The 22342-nt window shown below is 40.7% G+C and overlaps 1 protein-coding gene across 1 annotated transcript in view; it reads right to left on the reverse strand.

Annotated features, from left to right (window-relative positions):
- Nucleotides 1-9884, reverse strand: part of PRTG (protogenin) — a 121423-nt gene extending 111539 nt beyond the window's left edge. The window contains exons 1-2 of the mRNA XM_032417437.1: nucleotides 9613-9884; nucleotides 7055-7357 (exon numbers count right to left, since the gene is read on the reverse strand). Of these exons, the coding sequence (XP_032273328.1) occupies nucleotides 7055-7357; nucleotides 9613-9706 (397 nt within the window). The 5' untranslated portion in view covers nucleotides 9707-9884. The remainder of the gene's footprint in view (nucleotides 1-7054; nucleotides 7358-9612) is intronic.
- Nucleotides 9885-22342: the final 12458 nt, after the last annotated feature.

The following is a 22342-nucleotide window of genomic DNA, read 5'->3' on the forward strand; positions in this document are numbered from 1 at the left end:
AGATATCCTCAAGAAAAGATCTAAAAATACTGAGATCAAAATGAATGGACCTATAGAAGGGTGAACTCCTTTTTTTTTTTTTTTTTTAAGATTTTATTTATTTATTTGACAGAGAGATAGAGAGAGAGCACAAGTAGGCAGAGAGGCAAGCAGAGGGAGGAGAAGCAGACTCTCCACCGAGCAGGGAGCCCAACGTGGGTCTCGATCCCAGGACCCTGGGATCATAACCCGAGCCGAAAGCAGCCGCTTAACCAACTGAGCCACCCAGGCGCCCCTAGAAGGGTCAACTCTTAATAGCAGGTTTCAACGTACCAGGTGTGTGAAGAAGGAATGGAGAGGCAACATCACTCCCACTTAGACAAACAATGACCCAGATGCATTTTTTTAAATCAAGCTTCCTTCACAATACTAAAAAATAGTAACTAGTTCTACAATCAGCAAATTCAGCACTGTTAACACCAAAAAATTAGATTATCAAGCATAAGACAGAAATAGTTAAAAAAAACTACTGGCCCAGTATCACTTGGAAAGAAGTTTTCTACCTCTTTCAGAAACATCAGTTCTCAACTACTGGGAGGCGTGATTTTGCCTCCAAAAACACATTTTTGGTTGTTACAACTGGGGAGAGGCCTGCTACTGGACTAGCATCTGGTATGTAGAGGCCAGGGATGCTGATGTACATCCTAGACTGCATAAGACAGTGTCCACAATGAAGAATTAATCTAGCCCCAGATGTTGACTGCACCAAGACTGAGAAACCCTGAGAAATGTAACCTACAGTAGAAATACAGGATCTTTTTTTTTTAAGTTGGTGGAGTAAAAGAGATCCATTTTGAGTACTACTAAAAAGACTACAAAATCGTAACAATAAAAAGCCCATTTTGGAGGATTACTCCCAAAGAATATGATTTAGAGAAAGTAGTCTATATAAAGCAGCATCATTTAAAAAAAAAAAAAAAAAACCGTCACTGATTTCCTATGGTTTCATAAAGTCAATTTTTTTTCTATTTTTTTAAATTTAAATTCAATTAGCCAACATATAGTACATCATTAGTTTTTGGTGTAGTGTTCAATGATTCATTAGTTGCGTATAAGACCCAGTGCTCATCATCATAAAGTAAATTTTTAAAAGAAAATTTCCCTGGGGTGCTTGGATGGCTCAGTTGGTTAAGCGTCTGACTCTTGATCTCAGCTCAGGTCTTGATCTCAGGGTTGTGAGTTCAAGCCCCTCATTAGGCTGGGCATGGAGCCTACTAGAAAGAGAGAGAGAAAGAAAGAAAATTTCCTTTCCGTCAGTCCTAGGAAATAAGCCCAGTGAGGACACAAATTTGAAACCAGAACCCTGAACAATGACTGTGTTCTCCAACAGTCACTTGATTAATCTAGCCACAAATGCTAAAGCTATTTTAAAAAAAAGCGTATACATAAACATGAGAAAAGGACAAACCCTCCAGAAACAGAAAAAACAAACATTTTTAATTCATCCCTTCTGCTCAGCCTATAAGAATTTGGCTTTTAACACTCATCAAACGCAGTTTCTGAGAACCAGAGGTTGAAAAAAGAAAAAAACAAGGAATGTAAAAGTCAGGAAAGTATTTGTCAGATTAGTGTCAGAGACCTTTGTGAGGATGACACCTTCATCCTCTACAATACATATCCCTAGAGGGATTCACTTGGCTGCAGAATTATAGCCACTGAAGGTAATTTAGTACATTTTTACCTTTTTTGCACATCACCATTGTCAATTGCCGACTGTGAGCTTGCTCTGTGCAGATTACCATGTTAAAGCAACTGCCAACATTAATTACTTCAATGATTACAACTGTGTCTTCTTCTTCCTCTCTTATTTACCAAATTTAAATGATGAGCTTAAAAAATGTTTTACTGAAGAGTCTGGACATTCAGAAGTATTAAAATAGTCCTGACTGAAAGTGAAAATCTGGGGTATAATTTTTAGGTTTTCTCTTAAGACATCTCAATAATCACAGCTGTTCTTAAAATTCAAGTATGAGGGTCGCCTGGGTGGCTCAGTCGTTAAGCATCTGCCTTCGGCTCAGGTCATGATCCCAAGGTCCTGGGATCGAGCCCCGAGCCCCCACTTCAGGCTCCCTGCTCAGCAGGGAGCCTGCTTCTCCCTCTCCCACTTCCCCTGCTTGTGTTCCCTCTCTCACTGTCTCTGTCAAATAAATAAATAAAACTTTAAAAAAAATTCAAGTATGATCCTCAACAAAATGCCTAACATTATTGATTATTTTTCACATAGTCATTGCCAATTTAAAAGCTGAAAGTAATCCATCCTAACTGAGCGAATCTGCCTATGAGAAATAAAAATTCTCTCTCAAAATTGTAGTCAGGGCTATTAGGGGTCTCAAAAAAGTAACCTCAAATGTATTTATTTATTTATTAATTGAAATAGTGCTTCAACTTAAAGTCCTGCTTAAAAGATTTGTTTTGGGGGGGATTTTGGGGGGTTTTGTATTTTGGTTTTTTTGCTAGTCTTTTAAATTACTCTGGACTCCATCAATAGGCCCAGCTGTTAAACTCAGGAGCAATGACAACAAATCCCTTGGCAAACAAGTGCTGAGAGTGAGACCCTTTCTTTAGAATAATCAGAGATAGTTGACAAAAGAGGGCCATACCAAATGCCCTTTCAAAATTCCATTAAGAAGCTGAACAGAAATAAAATAAACACATTTATATACATCTTAAAGCAAATTATAATTCTACCCCTCAGTGGATCCTGCTTGGTTATAAAATTAAAAATCCAACAACTTTGAAAAACAGTGAGATAGTGTTACAGGTTTCTGAAGATGAGAAATGATCCTCACTAATCAAGTGCAATGTGGGAAAAACTGGTTCCATTACCCAGAGATTATCAGGTACCTGATAAACCTTTTAAGTAGACAGACTTAAAGAACCAAGTGTCATTGTATATAAGCCTGTAGAACTCTATGTGCTTTTACTTCCCTGACTTAAGCAATTTTAAGATGGTCAATTTTTAAGTTAAACATGTACTCTTGAACCATAACCTCTTCTCTTTAAAGATGATTTTTCTTGGATCCCAGAAAGCATCATCTGAACCTTATCTACAGTGTTGGCAGATGGGTCTCTCTAAATACCTCAGTTCTGTCGTTATTTTTCTGAAATCAAATGACTTTTACTTTTGTGTTACAACTGTTGAATTAGGGCAGGTAACTGTTAGCAGCCTGAAGTGAATATGCACACATGTAAGAGGTGTTCCCCTTTACAGCATCTATAAATCTCAATAAAAAGTGACACTGTAGCAAAATCTTGCCCATCTTGGGTCCTAGATCACTAATAAAATTCTAAATTTAGGCTAATAGTCTCATAGTTCTTTCTCTTTTCAACCACCCACCTTTTTTTTTTTAACATGAGTCATTAAATGTTCTCAATATATTTTAACTCATTTTGGGCTATAATTATGTATTACTCCTTAAAATAGAAACCACACTCATAGAACAGTTTTTTATTAATCTAACTACAACAACAAAAGCCCTCAAGTTTCATCTCCATTTAAACTACATCCTTTTAAAGGGAATTACTATTCCTATGTAAAGTTATAGATACAGACCACCTCCCCCGCTCCCCCCCAACTTTACACATGCAAAAACTAACTTCAAAATTTTGGGGGGGGAACATCATAAAGTTACAATACTATGGTCTTCCGGCTAACAAATGCTCGCTTAAAGAATGATTTTTCACCCAAGTGAACAGTCCTGAAATACCTAGAAATATAAGCTGGCTTTATGTTCTTTCCCTGTATCCTAAGACTTCAATTTCCACCTTTTATGGAAAGGAAATAAACAACTAGCTTCCTGTTCAATCACTCGCTTACAGCCAGTCTTTTACACATCACAGAACACAACCCGCCTCCTCCTTTACTTCTCTCAAACGTCTCTTATCTTAATTTAAACTTGTTGAAATATGAGACCATTTTACCACACTAATGCTTTCCTATGAAATTTATCTTAATGTTAAGAACGCAAGAAACATCAAAATGTCCATGGATTATTTCTTATTCCTAAAATATTTAAATTAAATTATTTACATAGTGAAGACTTAGCGCCTGTGAAAGTGAAAATTCGATTTGCCAAAAGCTAAAAATATTGCAATTTATAGGAAACGGCTTAATCTTCTGTTCTTACTATTGTATACAACTAGAAAAAGGGCCTCCCACATACTCTCCTTTCTATTCTAATTTCATGAAAATGTAAAACGGCTAAAATGCTTATCAACAAAAAGGATTACCTTTTTAAAAAAAAACCTAAATATTAATTTAACCCTAAACTTTCCTTTAAAAATGGGATACCTTAGAAAAACTAAGTTAGACAAATTCTTTTGTGCTCGGATGAACAACAGGAAAGCAAAGCCTCCAGGCCTTTGGGGAGGAACCCTGTCCCTGCAGCCAGCTCTGATGTGCTTGGGAGATAAGACTCCATAGTGACACTTAAGGAAAGGCCTGTTCACATTTGAATTTCTGCATTCCTCAAGAACAATTCATGGCAATAACTAACTTTGCAGGAAGAGCTACATGAAAGCTTTGGCCAATGAATGAGGGTCATCTGCTCTTTATCACAAGGGTAAACCTCATCCTGGCCAGTTTCTAACCTTTTAACCCTGTGAATTCCTAATTTACACATGAATAATGGAATTCTTGCCTAGAGTGCAACTTTCAGCTTCTAGTTCCTAAGTTTAGAAACCAAGACTTGATTGCCTATATGTGTTAAAAATCTAAAACTTGCACAGATTAAAGTTTTAGATTTTCAGATGCTGTACTCTTACACTTCTGAACCAAAAGATATGCTTGCTGACAAATCTTTGATCAGAAAATAAAAAGAACATAGTTGCACCCTGCTGCTATCAATAAGTAGTAGAGACCAAGCTTTTTTTTTTTTTTTAAGCAAAACAGAATGTCCACTTAATGCCTATTCTCTTCCTGTTTAATATGTATAACATCTTTACCCCGGACATAAGATAAAGTCATCTGAGCCTACATCACTGGACATTGCTCTTTAAACATCCAAACTAACTTTGTCAATTCAGAACCTCTAAGAAGTCTCATATTTCTAAAGAAAAATTTAAAACCACTATACATTCATTTTAGATCTATAATACTGAATGTAATTTCCTAGCAAAATATCTCCACAGAGTTAAAAAAAAACGTGTGCTTATGAAAAGTGTGGTCCCTATAACTGAGTACAGTTGACATTTAACAGCAATGTTCTACACAGTTTCACTAGAAAGTTTTTGATACTCATTATATGAAAACTACCTCACAACAGCTTTCAGAACTATTCACATCTAATATTTATTATCCATAATTTTTACACAGTTAAAAAATCTAAAGATATTTTAAAAAGCCAATACTAACATTTGTTTCACTGTTAATAACACTTATTATCCTATACTGACTTTAAAGCTCTGTGTGTTTTCAAGGCATTTCTGAGTGCCTTAGAATTTTGTCAGGCTACTAAGGAGGTCCTGGAAATAATGTGTGGTCATGATAAATGCTTCATCCTTTCAAGGCCCATCCGCCCTCCTCCACCTTTCTATCCTGCTCCTCTCCTCTCCAGCAAAGAAGTACAAGCTACAGTTCCTGGGTATGAAACACCTTCCACAACCCTGAAAAGGTGACAAAATTACAACTCTATACAACAACTTTATGTTACACAAAAAAATAAACGAACAGAGCACACTATCTTGAAAACAGCACAGAAAAACCGTTAGTCAACAACAACAAAATGATTATTGGCCAGTGATTATGACAAACAAAAACGTTTATCAGAAATTTTCTCAGGTTTTTGCTATTCTTGGGGGGGGGGGAGGTTAGAACTGGGAACTTTTCTACCTTTCTGATATATTTCAATATAAAAGTATCTTTGCTTGGATAATTTTCTATAATTAATCATTACTGCACTAATAAAATAAATTACTAATATGATGGTGGCATAAATATGGTCATACACTGTTAAAATAGTTAAAGTCACCTAGAAAATCCCTGCCAGTAGCTTTCTAAATTTCAACTGCGTAGACCCTGAAGAAACTATTTCCTAAAGATTATGCTTTATCTCAAGAGCTCCCTCTTCCTATTGTTCATCCTGTAAATGATCAATTTGTCAGTAAAGCACAAAATCTATCTTTTGCAGATTAATAAAAGAATGCAGCTACAATACTTATAAAAACTATTTTTAAAATACAGTTGTCATTGTTTTAAGATTTACATTGTCTATTGTCATCTTGAGTGTTGCACGTTTGATCCCCCAAAGAGGTGGAAAGCCTCAGTGGAAACAAGGAGTTCCCCATTCATCCTAGGCCCATCTTTACACTCAACAGTTATCAGGTCAACCACCAAGCACTGGATCACTTGGACAAATGGCTGATCTGACAGGGCTGTTAATACAAAGGAAATCATTAGACAGCAGACTTTATGACAACTGGAATAAAGGGGGTAGATCTGTTTTAAATCCATTAGGCATAATATGGAAATGGCCTTAACCTCTTTCTCTCCCAGCAGAAAAAGACTAGGAATACTTCAAAGGCTTGAGAGTTACTGACCAATGCCCTCTCTACAATTAAAAAGCAACATGAGTGATCTTAAAGCTCTCAGAGAAATGGAAGATTGGGCTTTAAGAAAGATTTAGCACTCAAGGGCCATCTACAAAGCAGAAAGATTTGCTTGTGATTTTTAAATTTTAATTATTAATTTATGAAAGATGAGATTTTAGAGCTTTCGTTGTATTAGCCAAACTTTTACACCCAACTCTTTTCATAGTGTGAAACACTTGTAAATTTATAGAAAGCCACTTCTACAGGTTTAGGTGTTCTAAAACTAACTTGACTTTCATTCTCAATCACTTATTCAAACTTATATTTTTTTCTCAGATTTTTCTGCACGCCTTAGTTAGCATCAGCTATTATCTCCAGGAAAATTCTTAATGTTTGTGTGATTTTTAGGGTTAGCACATAGTGAATCACAAAATCATCAAAATGTAGCAATGAAAAGTGTCAAACAATGAAGAATTTAAACACTTACTTGACAAGGTAAGATGCGCTTTTTGACTAAGAATGGCTCCATATTTGTTCATTGCCAAGCACTGATAAAATCCTTCATCAGACTGCTCTCCTCGCTTGCCTTCCGCTTCACTGATGTATAAAGAGCCATTAGACAGAACCTGGATCCGTTTATTTTCAGACACTTTTGCTCCATTTTTCAACCATGTGACCTTAATAGGAACTTCTCCATGAGCCTGGCAATCTAAAATGATTGGGTCCTTTCTTGTGACAGTTACATCCTGTGGTTCTTTTATAAAAAACAGTTCACTAAAGCACCACACTCCTATAAGGAAAAAAAAGGGGGGGGGGCATATCCAGAATTACAGATATAAAATCATTTCTTTAACACGTAATTGTAAAACATATTCAGGGTGTAACATGACAAAGTTTAACAAACATATTAGTTAACTGATAAACACCTTAATAAACCAATCTAAGTTCAGCAAACCTTTTCAACAAATCAGAAAAATCATCTTTTACAACACCTACTCTAAAAGCAAAGGGAAGATTTCATAATCTTCTATGCCTTGTAAGAATCCTGTTCTCAAGCTCCTTGCTAGAGTATCAAAATCATCAGGAAAACTCATGAGCACAAGCTGTTTGCTACTTTTACAAACTTGTCAAAAAGATCTTGAGCAGAGTAAGTCGTAAAAGTCTAATTTTACAAGAAATCATTAGCAAAACTCCAACTCTGTGAACAAGCAAGTTTATTTCCTTGTCCCTTGAAGTGTTTTGGACCCCTTGGCACCTACTCCTTTGGGAAGTGCATTTATCTCTTGTGACAAATTACAAGTTTGCATTTTTATATCTGTCCTTTTACAGCAAGGACTCTGTCTCCTCTCCTCGAAAGAGATCCATTTTACTTAATTTCTGCAGAGTAAGATAGGTATTTAACGGACAAACAGTAGGCTTTGAAACGCTGGTAACTCTTGCTGATTGTACTCAGTGGGTGATCGGATTAGAAAACTTTTATTTCTTCTTTCTTTCCTTTCTCTCTCTCTCTTTCTCTTTCGAACTACCAACTGCTGGAAGAAAGTGCGTGACTAATTGGTCCTTACTGTCTAATAGGGATAGGAGATTGCTTAATCGAACAATATACATTTTATCAGAGCAAAGGAAAGGTTTTATCCTAAGCATACACATCGCCCCCGTCCTTGCCAGGAGAAAGCACCCGATGACCGCCTAATACCCTGTCACCTCCTGCATTCTGCGCAAAGGCCAGCTAAAGTCTGGCATACTGATTGGGGAGTGTTAGAGAAGTTTGGGAACATTTCATCTTCCTTATGATGTTCTGAATACATGATTACAAATTCCCGGGACTGATCTGTTTCTCATCAAGGCAGGTCCTCGGAAACCTCACACACTAGTCACGCTCCCACCCTCGGGCTGCGGACTTCTAATATATGCCCTGGGCGACGCGAGCGACCCTAACAGCCCCGCGCTGCGAGGACCACTCCGGAAGGCGCCCATTGTGTTTCCGAGTCACATCTGACTTTGATCCTTTTCTCATGTTAACAGAAAACTAACTCCTCCAGAAAAGATGCAAGTCCGGGGTTTGTAACCTGTAAATAAATAAAATAACCCATTCTCCTGAACATTTCTCCTCCTCGCCCCCCCGCAATCATCACATCCACTTTACACTTTTTATCTCTTTGAGGATAAACCAACGCAGACGCAAATGAGAAAAATCAGTTCATCCAAGTTTGTACAAGGTTAACCTGGAGTATGGAGTGATCTTCACATTGGTACACATCTCGGGCCCTGCCCCAAAATACCTGGCTGGGCGGGGGAGGGGGGGAATCCTATTTATAGGATTATACCTGCCTTCTCAGCTCCCGGTACCTTCCTCCCCTCCCCCCCACCCAGCACAAATCGGCCACGCACCTTCCAACCCATCTTGTCTCCAATTCCACCCCTCCCTCCTCCTCTCTTGGTTTGGATCTGGGAAAATGGGGGCCCTAGAAGTGCTGCCCTGGCCGCTGAGTTCACCTATTCTCTCCCCTGCCCTAAAACGTGGGGGAAACCCCCACTGCAAAAAGGGGAAGCCGCGAGAAACCGCGGCGCCCCCTGCGTGGCCAGGCTGCCACTAAGGAAACAATATAAATAAAGCCACGTGCGCCGCGGCGGCCCCGGCGGGCAAGCCGGCGACCGGGCCGGCGGCGGGGAGCTGGGGCTGGCCGCGGAGGCGAGGACGCGGTCGGAGCCCGGACAATGGCGCGAGGAGAAAGGGTTAAGAGTGGGCAGCGGGCGCCACGGCCCTGCAGCCTGCGGCTCCGGGAGCGCAGCGAGGAGGGGCGTGTGCCGGGAGAGGCGCCCACAGCTCTGCCCGCGCCCCCGCAGAGCCCCCGGGCCGCCCGCGCCTAGGAGCGGCTCCGGAGTGGCTGCAGGGAGGGGGCAGGGTCCGGTGGTCAGCGCACCACGGAGGACCTCGCCGCCCCCCCAACCCCCCCCCCCCCCGCGGTTTCCTCTTTCCCCAGCCCACTCGCGCCGGCTCAAACCCCACAGGAGCACAAGAAACGCAGAAGAAAGCGCGCCCACCTGGACCTGAGCCGAGGAGCAGCAGGAGCTGGAGCGCGCGGAGCAGCATCCCTGGCGGCCGCAGCCGGGCGAGGGGTCGCAGACAAGGCGCCATTCAGCGGGGCTGCGCGGGCATGCTCCCCGGCCGCCCCGTAGCCGCTGTCCGTCTGCCGGCCCCCGCCTCCGGGTGCTCCCCACGCCGCTGCTGGACGCGCGCAGCCTGGGCTTCCCTCTCGGGCTCCGGCGTGGTGTGGCTCGGCGCGGCCGGCGGCGGGTCTCTGTGGTCGCGGCGAGGCCGGCGCACGGACACCCGCTCGCAGGAGGCGGGGGGCCCGAGAGTCCGGCCTGGGGGCGGAGTGAGGCGGCGGCTGGAGGGGGCGGGGGCGGCGGAGTGGACAGCGCCGCCGCTGCCGGCCTGGGGACTACTTTCTACATCTGGCCCCTGGTCTGGGGACCGCGAGGTCGGTGCGGCCGGCGGAGGGAGACGCCAGGAGGGGGGCCCCGTGGCGGCCCTGTCGCTGCCCCGTGGGGAGGGGCGGGCCCCGCCGGACAATGCACCTGGGGGTCAAGCCCCGGCTGAGGGTCTTCGGCCCGCGGCCCCGCCCCCTCTGCCTGCCCGCCACCGTCGAGGACAGAACCACAAAGGCCGAGGCTCGCAGCCCAGGCTGCCCCCGGGGCCCCTCTCCCGCCGGCTTGTTTAGGATTCGGGGAAGGAGGAGGCGGGGGTGGGGGAGGGATGGTGTTGAGAGACGTGGAAAGGCCGGAGACTTTTCCCCTGATGGCCCCTGCCCATCCCCCTCCTTCCCTCGCACGCCGAGGCCCTGTGGAGGGAAAACTGACTATTCCCACTTCGGAGATCTGTCAGCCTGACTGGAGGCATCTCCGGGTGCTAAGCCCCACATTTGGGGACGGGTCTTACCTTCCCTGCCCCCCATCAGATGCAGCACTGGCTTAAAAACATCTCCAAAAAGTGCCCTGAAATGAACAATTACCTTTTGGGGAGACGTTTTATTATGTTTCTCAAGTTAGTCAAGTTCTTTAATTCGTGAGAACTGTGCACACAAAGGGCCCTGTCCTAAGAATTGAGGCGAGATAGGAGATTTCTAGATTCTTTGAGCTTGCCTTGGGGAACTAGGCTTTCATAGACTACCTGGTTAGAAGTTAAACTGACCAGGAAATACACAAATGTTATTAATTTGTTCACATCTCTTAAAATTAAGGATAACAAGAGGAGGTAAAAGGTACATTTGAAAATGTAATCAGATTGCTAAACATATGTGGATCATAGAGATCATTTCCATGTGGATTAGCACTTGCTAATCCAAAACTAAATCTATGGCACATGATGAGGGCACAGGCTAAAAGCTAACCTTAATGAAAGCTGCTGACAGAAATCTAGCTTTTGTCACTAAAACATCAACACACTGCCTTTAGCATGTTCCCAAAATACTCCTTATGAAAAAAGGAGGGGGCGGGGGGGGGGGGGGGGGGGGAGATCAACAGTTTTAGAACATCTGCTGGGAGGGCAGCACTACCTTCCCCGGAAGCTTTCTATAATAAGGATCAGCCTGTTTAACAGTTTTAACCCGTGTAAAACAGTAATACCCTTGGCTATACCGCCTCCAAAGCTTTACTTATAATTTAGATGAAGTAAAACAATTTCTAAGCATCAGAATAAAGGTTCAGGAAAAGGGAAAAATGTTGAGGTAATAAAATGAAATACTTGCAAGAATGTTTTAAATATCTGATAAATTTACACAAATTTACATGACATTCTTAACTGTTCTGCTAAACTAAATTCTCTAATTGTATGACATTCTTCTTCCTCTTGACTCCTTTCTCCCAGTTTCCTTTCAATTGACCCTAAGTGCTCATATTTCCTGCATAAGAATTGCTAATAAGATGCTTTTATACTCTCTTTCTTGAATAAATCAGAAGAATAAAGGCTGGGGGAGGGGAGAGATAAGCTAAAAAGCAGGGGAAGAACTTTTTTTTTAATTGACATTTGCCTTCCCTTTAACATTTTAATTGATCATATAAGCCTTTGATTCTTACAGGATGGCTTTGCACTTTGAGTTGCATTGGAGAAGAACATAGCATCGATCTAATATGAAATAAAATAATACATGTGATATGTATATATATACATATAATATATATAATGTAGTGAGATTAAACAACCCTATGAAACTTTTCTGATATATTTACTGTCTCATGTTAGCCGGCAATACACTTACTCCGATAATGTAATTATACCATATTATATAAAATTTGCAGAATACCCAAAGTCACTCATTAGTAAGTGATAGCTGGGAACCAGAATTCATGTGTTCCAATTTGTTTGTTGCCCTTTCTACTATATAATCCTTTCTGCCTTTAATTTAAACTTCTTTTTTTCTTAAATATTTATTTGAGGAGGGGGAGAGGCAGAGGGAGAGGAAGAGAGAATCCTCAAGTAGACTCCCCGCTGAGCATGGAGCCTGACATGGGGCTTGATCCCAGGACACCCAAGATCATGACCTGAGCCAAAATCAAGAGTTGGCCACTTAACTGACTGAGCCACCCAGATGCTCCTCTCCTCCCCCCCCTTTTTTAAACACCTATTCCTGTTGGCTTCAGAATTTATAGCATACTTCTTTAAATACCACAGTACATGTCTTCTTGGACATTATTACTTAGTAAGTAAATATTCCCAATAGTGATAAATCTTTGTCCGTTCAGAGTGGGCTTAATTTTTAAATATTTAAGTTTTTAAGAGTCAAATCTGATTAATTTGTTTGGTGATTACATTGATGATGACTCTAATAACTTCAAAAGTTCCTAAGTTGGTCCAGAAAGAGGTAGGAAGTGCCTAGTTGTTTAATCTCCCAAAGTTATCCCCTTGAAAGATCAATCTCATTGAGATAAACAACCACCTAAGCTCTATTTCTATTTTGCTTTCACATTTGAAAACAGGAACAATTATTTTCAGGCTGAAAAGAGCCTATATAGCTGAGAACTGAAATCTGAGGGTAAGTTAAAAAAAAAAAAAAAGGAATTGCTGTTTCCTTAAATAAATTCAAGTCACCTGGCCCAGCTTTGGGGGGGAAACCACATAACTTCACCCATCAAATTATGGAGCTATACCAAATGATCTTCAGGCTCTCTGATCTCTGAACATCAATCTGGTTCCATGAAATCCTAGACCATTTGTATATGTTTGTGAAGCAAGAGATTGAGAAAAGACAGCAAAAGTCTAGAGTTGTTCAACTTTTCATTTAACAATTATTTATTGAGCTCCTACTATGTTGGTTAGAAGACCGGCCCTGGATAAGGATCACATGCTATCATTGTCTCATGATTTCAGAAATCACTCACCCATGAACTTAATTTTTGCCATCAGAAGCATTCTGAAATGGACTTTTTTTCATAGGAGGATGGTAACTATTTGTGGAATTGTAAAATGGTGCAGCTGCTATGGAAAATGGTATTGAGATTCCTCAAAAAAATTAAAAATAGAACTACAATGTGATCCAGCAATCCTACTTTCAGATGTATATCAGAAGAATTGAAAATAGGACCTTGAGGAAATATTTGTACACCCATGTTCATTGCAACACTATTCACAATAGTGTTGTGAATGTGGAAGCCAAGATGTGGAAGCAACCTAAATGTGCATCAACAGATAAATGGTTAAAGAAAATGTGGTGGATATATATATGTGATGGAATATTATTCAGCCCTAAAAAAGGAGGTTCTGTCATATGCCACAACATGAATGAACCTTGAGGACATTATGTTAAATGAAATAAGCCAATCACAAAAAGACAAATAATGCATGATTCCACTAATCTGAGGTATCTAATCAAACTCATAGAAACAGAAAGAGGAATGGTGGTTGCCAGGGGCTATGGGAGAAGGAGATGGAGTTGTGGTTCAATGAGTATGAAGTTTATACAAGATGAAAAATTTCTAGAGATCCGTTGTACAATAACATATAGTTAACAATATTTTACTGTTCACTTAAAATTGTTAAGAATAAATTTATATAATGTGGGTTGTTTTTACCACAAAGAGGGTTGCAAATGTGTAGGAAAGCCAGTCGTCATGACAAGGCAGAAGCCCATGTTTGCCGAGAATACATATATCAACATAAATCAAGGAAAATGGAAAAACAAAACACATCTTGATTTCAACAAGACATCTTACCACCCACATGTCATGATATTCTTATGGAAAAATACTGATTGGTTGTTAAAGGGATTATGCAAAATCACACTTGATTGAAGCATCTACTGCCACTTAAGGGCTCCATGTTGTCAACTTTCTCTCTGATATCTTTTAAAATCTGTTCTCCACTCAGTATCTCCTGCCACTCGCCATGTTCTAGCTCTCAACAGACTTCTCCCAAATCTTCTCATCTTTCCATGCTCCAATCCATTTTTACAGTGACTACCAGGTTAACTTGCCTGTGATCAAGTTTTTCTTCTGATTAAAAAACTTTCACTGCCCCTCATTGCCTGTAAAATACCAAAGTGTTCATTACGTAACAAATGCCTTAATCCTAATGGCACCCTGCTCTGGTCCCAATCTACCATTACAACTTTACAGTCAATCTTTTCCTAAATGTATTCAACACTCAGGCCAAAGTGAACCTTCTGATGATTGCCCGATAGTACTTGAATTGCCCTGACTCTAAGCCTTTGCAGAAGCTCTTCCCTGAGCCTAGAAAACTTTCTTTACCCACACCCCCACACTGTATTGAGAACCCTCTAAATTTTATCTATATTTTCAGATGCAGCACAGATGTTATTTTGTCTAAAACCTTACAGTATTTTTGTGGCATATAACTTATACATATTTTATCACTAGCATTTTGAGGGCACAAATCATATCTGATTCATCTTTGTGTTCCTTAAAGTGAGAAAGACACTGGCCTTGCAATTAAGAGGAACTAAACAGATATTTGCTCACTGAATAAATAAGGAATTACTGTACTGAAATATTGTTTAAATAGGTGGAACCAATTGGGAGAAATTTCTTGGGGAGAGTAGTGCAAAGTCGTGTACTTGGAGATGAACTTGTCTAGTCTACATTTACTATAATTGGCTTGAATTAAAATACAGAGGACATATGTATCTGAGTTTGCTTGTAAAACAATGCATAACCAATAAGTTGCATGATAGAATGAAAATCTTTTCTATTCCTGGTAGTTGTCTAGGAAGGTGGAAACTAAGAAGAGAGGTCCTGGGGGGACTCTTTGGTAAAGATTTGTTACTAGAAGAGAAAAGAGGAAACAGGGACCAGGAGTAACTCATAAGACACCAGAACTGAATTGGCCATTCCAGGGCAGGAAAGGAGAGGTGATCAAGGGTTTGTGGCAGAAGAGAGCACAAGACATTCAGAACTGGGGCCAAGAGCACTGGGCATCTCCTTGGAAATATATCAGCAATGGGAAGAGTCTTAGAGGAATTGCTGAGGCCTGATCCTACTCACTCATTCAACAAAGTACTGAGCATCCAGTGTATTCCAGGCACCAATAGATGTTGCAGATACAGTTATAAGAAAATTATGTAGGGGCGCCTGGATGGCTCAGTCTGTTAAGTGTCCACCTTTGGCTCAGGTCGTGATCTTGGGGTCCTGGGATCAAGACCCAAGTCGGGCTCCCTGCTCAGTGGGGAGTCTGCTTCTCCCTTTCCCTCTGCCCCTCCCCCCCACTCATGCTTTCTCTCTCTCTCAAATAAATAAAATCTTTTAAAAAAAGAAAATTATATAGATACTGAATATTGTGATCAAGTGCAATATTTGGGATACTTTGAGAACAGAGCTTAAAGATATGTATACCCCTGCAGTGGGATGAGATGGGAAAGGAGGGAGCATGCTACCAAGAAGTATGAAGGGTCTCAGATTTTACCCTGCTTACAAGTGAACAAGTTAGCCTACCACCATTTTGTGGATACTGGTAAAAGACACAAAACTCCTGTGTCGGAGATGAAGGACAGTTTATTGCTCATGGCAATAGCAGTAGCCAAAGTACCAGCAATTTTGCATCAGTTCCCTAAGCACACACAGATCCCATAGCACCATATAGAGGTCCGGATGTCACCCACACGTACAGTAGATTGTGTTACAGGAGAGGAATCCTAAGCTTAAGAAACCCAAACCTTTAATAATAAAAAATAAGTAATTTAAAAAAAGAAGCCCAAAACTTATAATGGGTAGTAAGTGTGCCTTCCCTCTGTCCCAGAGAGAGACACTCTGTGTGTCTTCCTCAGCTCTTCACTATACCAACATCCTTGAAGAGACAGACTGAACCAAATGCAGCTGCTATCTCTCTTGCAAGCTATTCTCTCTTGGGCAGAAATTCTAGAGAACCATGAAGAATTGTCTCCCAACACATGCTTCACAGAGGAGCTGATATCTGTGGTGAATGTTGAGGCTGAGTCGAAGTTTTCTAGCTGGACTGGATATTGGCTAGCCTTCCAGAGAGAAAAGTATGAATATGGCATTGAAGTATGAAAGTTGAAGATATACTCAGGAAACCATGGCTAGGTCAGTATAGCTGGAGAACAGGCCACGGAGAGTGGAGGGAAGAGAGGTAGGGCCATGTCCAAAGAGGCCTCATGCTCTGCTAAGGAACTTGAACTTTGTCCTGCAGGCCATGATTTCCCAAAGGCTGCCCTTTGGTCAGTTGCCTCTAGGGCATTTTTTGCTATCTGCCCTGTGCCAGGCACTTCAGCAAGTTTATCTCTCTCAGTCTTCACAACTTGATAGGCTGGCTATTGCTATCCTCATTTTGCAGACGAGCAGAGGCTCGGAGAGGCTAAGTAGCTTAATCTGGTTCACACAGCAGGTACATAACATAAGCATGATGCTCCCCCAAGTCTACTTGACTCAGAGTCCTTGTTCTTAGAACCCTGAGTGTCCTGTGAATAGTTGAAGAGAGGAAGTGATAGCGGGAGGTAGACAGAACGACTAACAGATTCTAACAAGATAATTTTTACTAGCCAAGAGTTGCTTCTGTATTTCTTATGCTCGGAAATGACACTACTCTTTGGTTCTTGCTGGCACACTCTCCATTCTCCTATCACAGTCTACCTGAGACTACCGCCTGTTTTTCTCCTTTGCATGGACCAGTAAACCACAGACAACTGGTATAGCTGGGCTGTGTGATGGGTGAGAGAGAGCTCCCTTGTTTTTAAAACAGCATGGAATTTATATGAGACAAATATAAACTCCTATTTTTGGGCTAGTTTAATTGCATTTGATGGACAGGAGTCAGAGTTGGGCATGGGGAAACCTGACTTACCGGCAGTTTCTGAGAAAAAGACATGTAGATATCAATCACAACTAAGCCAACAATGTGTGTGGTTGCAATCATGATAATGCAAACCTGTGCTATGTTCATAGATATATATTGCCCAGGACAAGGAAGGTTTAGATTTACTATATGCCACTTTGGTCATATTATATTCATCTCTGAATACCACATTTTAAGAGACAAAGTCTAGCATACAGGCAGAGAATAACCAAGAGGGTGAAATGTTTGGGAGCCAAAATAATAATATTAGCAAAAGCAATAGCTAATCCTATTCTACAGAGAAGGACACAGGCTTGGAGAGGTTAAGAAACTTGCTTAGGGTCATACAACCAGTAAGTAATAATGTAGAACTCAAATTTGGGCTTGTTCGATCCATGCTTTATTGCTTCATGTGTATTTGTTTCTTTAACCACACCAAGAGCAGCATATCATTGGATTCATTGTCTTTGATCCTGTTCAAAAGTCTATAGAGACTGGATTTAAGACCAACTGAATTTTTGTTTCAGGAGTTCTACTGCAAAGCATTTAAGAAATAACAAGCAAAATACATGCATGCATGAAAACATGGCAATGGGATGCCTAAATATAACTTCTGGTATCTAAACTTAATTATTCCCTCCTCTTTAGCAATGGGCTTATCTTCAAATAAAGATTCTATTTCTAGGGGTGCTTGGGTGGCACAGTCGGTTAGGCATCTGACTTGGTTTGGGCTTGGGTTGTGATCTCAGGGTGGTGAGATCCAACCTCCTGTCGGACTTGGGTTTCTCTCTCCTCTCCCTCTGCTCCTCCCTCCCGTCCCCACACACTCTCTCACACACAAATCAATCAATCAATCAATCTTTTAAAAAGTTCTATTTCTAGTGCTGCTTGATACAACAGAAGCAGAAGAAAAAAATTAGGAAATGGGAAATTTGAGGATGCTGAAGAGGAGGGTAGTGAAGATCTGTAAAGCAAAAGCAATAAGAAGAGGTGGGGAAACGTTTAGACCAAAGAAGTAAAGTTGTGGAATAAATTCACAATATGACTGTGAGATTTAGAAATCCCGTACCTTCTAAACCACCCTGCTGCCAATCTCCCGGCCACTGACGAGGTGCGTGTTCTTACTAATGCTCTGCTTGGAGGATGAGAAAAAGAGAAAAGAAAAGTGGTGAGGGAGGGAACACTGTGTACTAAGATATTGGCTCCAACACCTTCATGCTTCATTAGAGACACTCCAGGGGTCTAAAGGGATTTCAGCACTCCATGTCTAGACACACCCATGCTAAGCTTTTATTGAGTACATTCATAAATCTTTTATGACTGTCCTCAACTAGTGCACCATGCCTCAACACCTTTACATAGCACCTAGCAAAGTACTGTGCACACAGTGGACCAGGGGGTCCCCAAATTTCCAAAAGGAGGAATAAGTTACTTTTCACTTTGTCTCCTGATGAGTGGAGTGGTGCTGATAATCTAGAGTCCATGGTCAGTATGTGTGTGATGGGACTGATGTAGAAGTAGAGAAAGTTCACAATTAGAAGCCTCTGAGTCGTGTCTGCCCCACTCCCAACTCGCCTGGCCAGTGTTCCAAGGCCTAAGCTCAAGGAACACCAAGCTCTCTTCACTCCCTGCCATGGGAAATGTTGATGACACACACAGAGATATAGTAGCAGTTTCTAGATCATAATTTACTGAGTTAGGTTTTATGATCCAATTATTTATTTATTTATTTATTATTTATTTAGATTTATTCATTTGACAGAGAGAGACACAGCGAGAGAGGAAACACAAGCAGGGAGAGTGGGAGAGGGAGAAGCAGGCTTTCCGCTGAGCAGGGAGCCTGATACCGGGCTCAATCCCAACACCCTAGAATCATGACCCGAGCCGAAGGCAGATGCTTAACGACTGAGTCACCCAGGCGCCCCCCAAAAATTTTTTTAAAGATTTTATTTTTTTTTAAAAAAGTTCTAGGGGAGCCTGGGTGGCTCAGTTGTTAGGCGTCTGCCTTTTGCTCGGGTTGTGATCCCAGGGTCCTGGGATTGAGCCCTGCATCGGGCTCCCTGCTCCATGGGAGGCCTGCTTCTCCCTCTCCCGCTCCCCCTGCTAGTGCTCCCTCTCTCGCTGTGTCTCTGTCAACTGAATAAATAAAATCTTAAAAAATAAATAAATAAAAATAATAAGTTCTATACCCAGTGTGGGTCGAACCCACAACCCTGAGATCACAAATTGTACGCTCCACTGGGTCAGCCAGGTGCCCCTGAACCAATAATTTTCTTGATCCACTCTTGAAGGACCTCTGTAAGTTGGTAAGTAATTTAATATTTCATTGAAAATGAATTTTATACCACTGGGCAATTTGAAGTCTGTCACTTTCAAGTCTGTCAAGTCTGTCACTATATATTAGCTTGCTAGTTTTTCTGTTCCTATCATAAATGATAGCCCTTAGTATTTAGTAATACTTAGTGTTTAGTAATTGCTGTTTACTATCTGCTGGGTGGCCACACCCACGTGGTTCAGCCTCTGTATCCGGGAGCTCATAAACCTGTAGGTCCTTGACTAGGTCACATGTTTCCAGCTAACAAACATATATTTAAATTTCTCTAGTTTGTAAATTGTATGGCTATCATTGCCAAAGGATAATATACTATGTGAAGGTGATTAAAGGAGAATAGTTTTAATAATTATAATTACAGATACAGAATTTTTAAAAGTTTGTTCTAGAGGTTTTTGGATCACTGCAAAGTGTTTTTTAGAGCTCTTGGCTATTAGAGTTAGAGAAGAAAAGGTAAATAAATGTAGGGATATATATCATCCATCATATAAGTAGATCATAATTCTTTTGCTTTGGCTAGCATTTTTATTTATATTCTGCAAGTTCAAATTTCTTATTAAGATAACTAAGACTGATGACTTAATAAGCTATTAGTTGCCCTTTATTTTTTAAAAATATCATCTATCAATAAATATTCATTTTATAACAGAGAAACTTTCTTAGGTAGCATTTTTAGTGACGACATAGCTGTGAACAAAGACTGAGTAGTTTGGTATGTCTTCACTCTCCAAGATGAAAATGTATGACTATATATTTTGGAAGTGGTATGACTTACTCCTGGACAAAAATCAATCCTCCTTAATTATGTATGTTTTAAGAATTGGGAGAAATTTTCATTTTCAAGCTTGGTTCTTACAGTTTCCCTTAGGTTTGATGTCCACTAAGCAATCACATTCCCATTTATACTAGTCACATCCCATTCATCAGTGAATGGTAGCACCGAAGTTGGAATGGTACCCCACATACTTTTTAGTTCAAAGCTCTTGCACTAGTGAAGGAGTGATAATTTCTTCTAAGGCTTCACGGCAGCTCCTTCACAGCCTTTGAGGGTGCAAGGAATTGTTTCCTGAGTCCCATAGAGGTTCTGCTTAATCACTTTAAATGTAGGGAAGGAGGAGGAGCTGTCCTCTCTCCTTCTCTTTGTCCACCCCTTCTTAAAGAATCTTCTTTAGTGCAGGGGCATCCTGATTAAAAACTTGCTGTGTGTTTTCTAAGGCTTCCCTATTTCCTAATAAGACGGAGGGAAGCAGAGGAAGAACAGGAACAAAGAGATGTGAGGGAGGCCTTCCCTGGCCACCCCATCTAAGAGAGCATCCCTTCGTCCCCCCACCCCTGCCCCGTCCCCTGCCCCCACCCTTCTCTGTTCCCTTACCCAGCCCAGCATTATTGCATATATATTTTTTGTTATTGATTTCCTATCTCCCACTAGAAGACATTATCTGGTTTACAGCAAATAGAAGATTTTCTGGCACAAAGTGGACATTCAATATCTACTAAATGAACAAATTAGTACATTTTGGAGATATAAACAATTCGCCTGTTGGTAGTTTAATATTAACATCAAGAGAACGTTTTTGAAATGTTAGTTGTTTGAAATAGACTTTTCCTCTGATTTGAAATTCTATTATGTCAATATAAAATGCTCTTTTTGAGGAATTTCTTTCCAGCGCTATCTTAATCAGTATTTGGTTCAACCGGGCAAACACATACTATCTACTCAGGCACTCTGCTGGATGGTGAGAAAATCAAGATGAAATGATGCAGCCCCAACCCTCATAAAGCTCACATCATAACTGTGCAGACAGACATGTAAACAAGTGCTGATAAGGCTCTGTGATATATGCTGTAACAGCAATATGAACTCTGTGCTGGAGGGACTTGGTTGGGTAGGAATGTGTTTAAGTAGGGGAGAGGACAATTCAAGATAGGATATAATTTAAAATATTAATTTAAATGTTATTGAAGTAACACATGTACATAGAGTTAAAAGTCATGATGCAAATAAACAGTTCTGTGCACCTTGCCCCTACTGGCCAGAACCTCCCTCTACCAGTCTACCTCCCTCCTCCAGTCTGGGCTGGTTACTCTAGCAGTCTGCTGCATAGCTCTTGTCCTGGGACCCTCCTTCCCAGCTCTCCAGAGTTGGAGCCATGTTTTCCGGATCCCACATCATCTTCTTTCTCGCATATTCCTTTATTTTGCTTAAAGCATATCCTGTAGTGGATCTCCAAGAAAGGGTGCTTGGAGGTGTTATTTGAATCCTTGAATACCTGAAAAATATTTGTTTCACTCTTTGTGCTTGATTGATGGTGCAGCAAAATACAGAATTCTTGAATGAAAATCATCATCCCAGGGTACCTAGCTGACTCATTCAGTAGAGCATTTGACTCTTGATCTGGGGTTTGTGAGTTCAAGCCCCATGTTGCATATAGAGATTACTTAAAAATAAAATCTTTAAGGGATGCCTGGGTGGCTCAGTCAGTTAAACGTCCAACTCTTGATTTCGGCTCATGTCCTGATCTCAGGGTTATGAGACTGAGCCCTGTGTTGGGCTCTGCGTTGGGTGTGGAGCCTGCTTAAGATTCTCTCTCCTTCTTCCTCTGCCCCTCCACTTTCTCTAATAAAATAAAATAAAATAAAATAAATCAAATCAAATCTTAAAAAAAGAAAAAGAAAATCATCATCCTTCAAAACTTTAAAGGCATCCACTGTCTTCTGGCATCATTTTGCATTGAGGAGTCCTATAAACCATTCTGACTTCTAATTCTTTGAATGTGAGTTTTCCCCCCATCTCTAGATGTTTTAAGGATTATCTGTTTATCAAAGGTGTTCTGAAATTTCATCATCACATGCCTTGATATGGGTTATTTTTCATTCATTATTCCAACAACCAGTGGGGTCTTTCTAAGTTGTAAATTTTTTGAGAGCAACAATTTTACTGAATTTTATTAGCTTGCAAGGTTGTCTGATAATGACTTCAGAAAAATTAGAAAATTGTACTTTGAATAGTTATTTTCAGTTGTTTGCCTAACTTATCCCAATTTAAATTTTTTGTAATATGAAATTTCAAAAGCAGTATTCTTTTCTAAGAAGTAAACCAAATACCATATAATAATGCCTTCCATTTATACAATTTTTAT

Source organism: Phoca vitulina, unplaced genomic scaffold (assembly GCF_004348235.1).
Source record: "Phoca vitulina isolate PV1807 unplaced genomic scaffold, GSC_HSeal_1.0 scaffold20, whole genome shotgun sequence".
NCBI classification, from domain to species: Eukaryota; Metazoa; Chordata; class Mammalia; order Carnivora; family Phocidae; genus Phoca; species Phoca vitulina.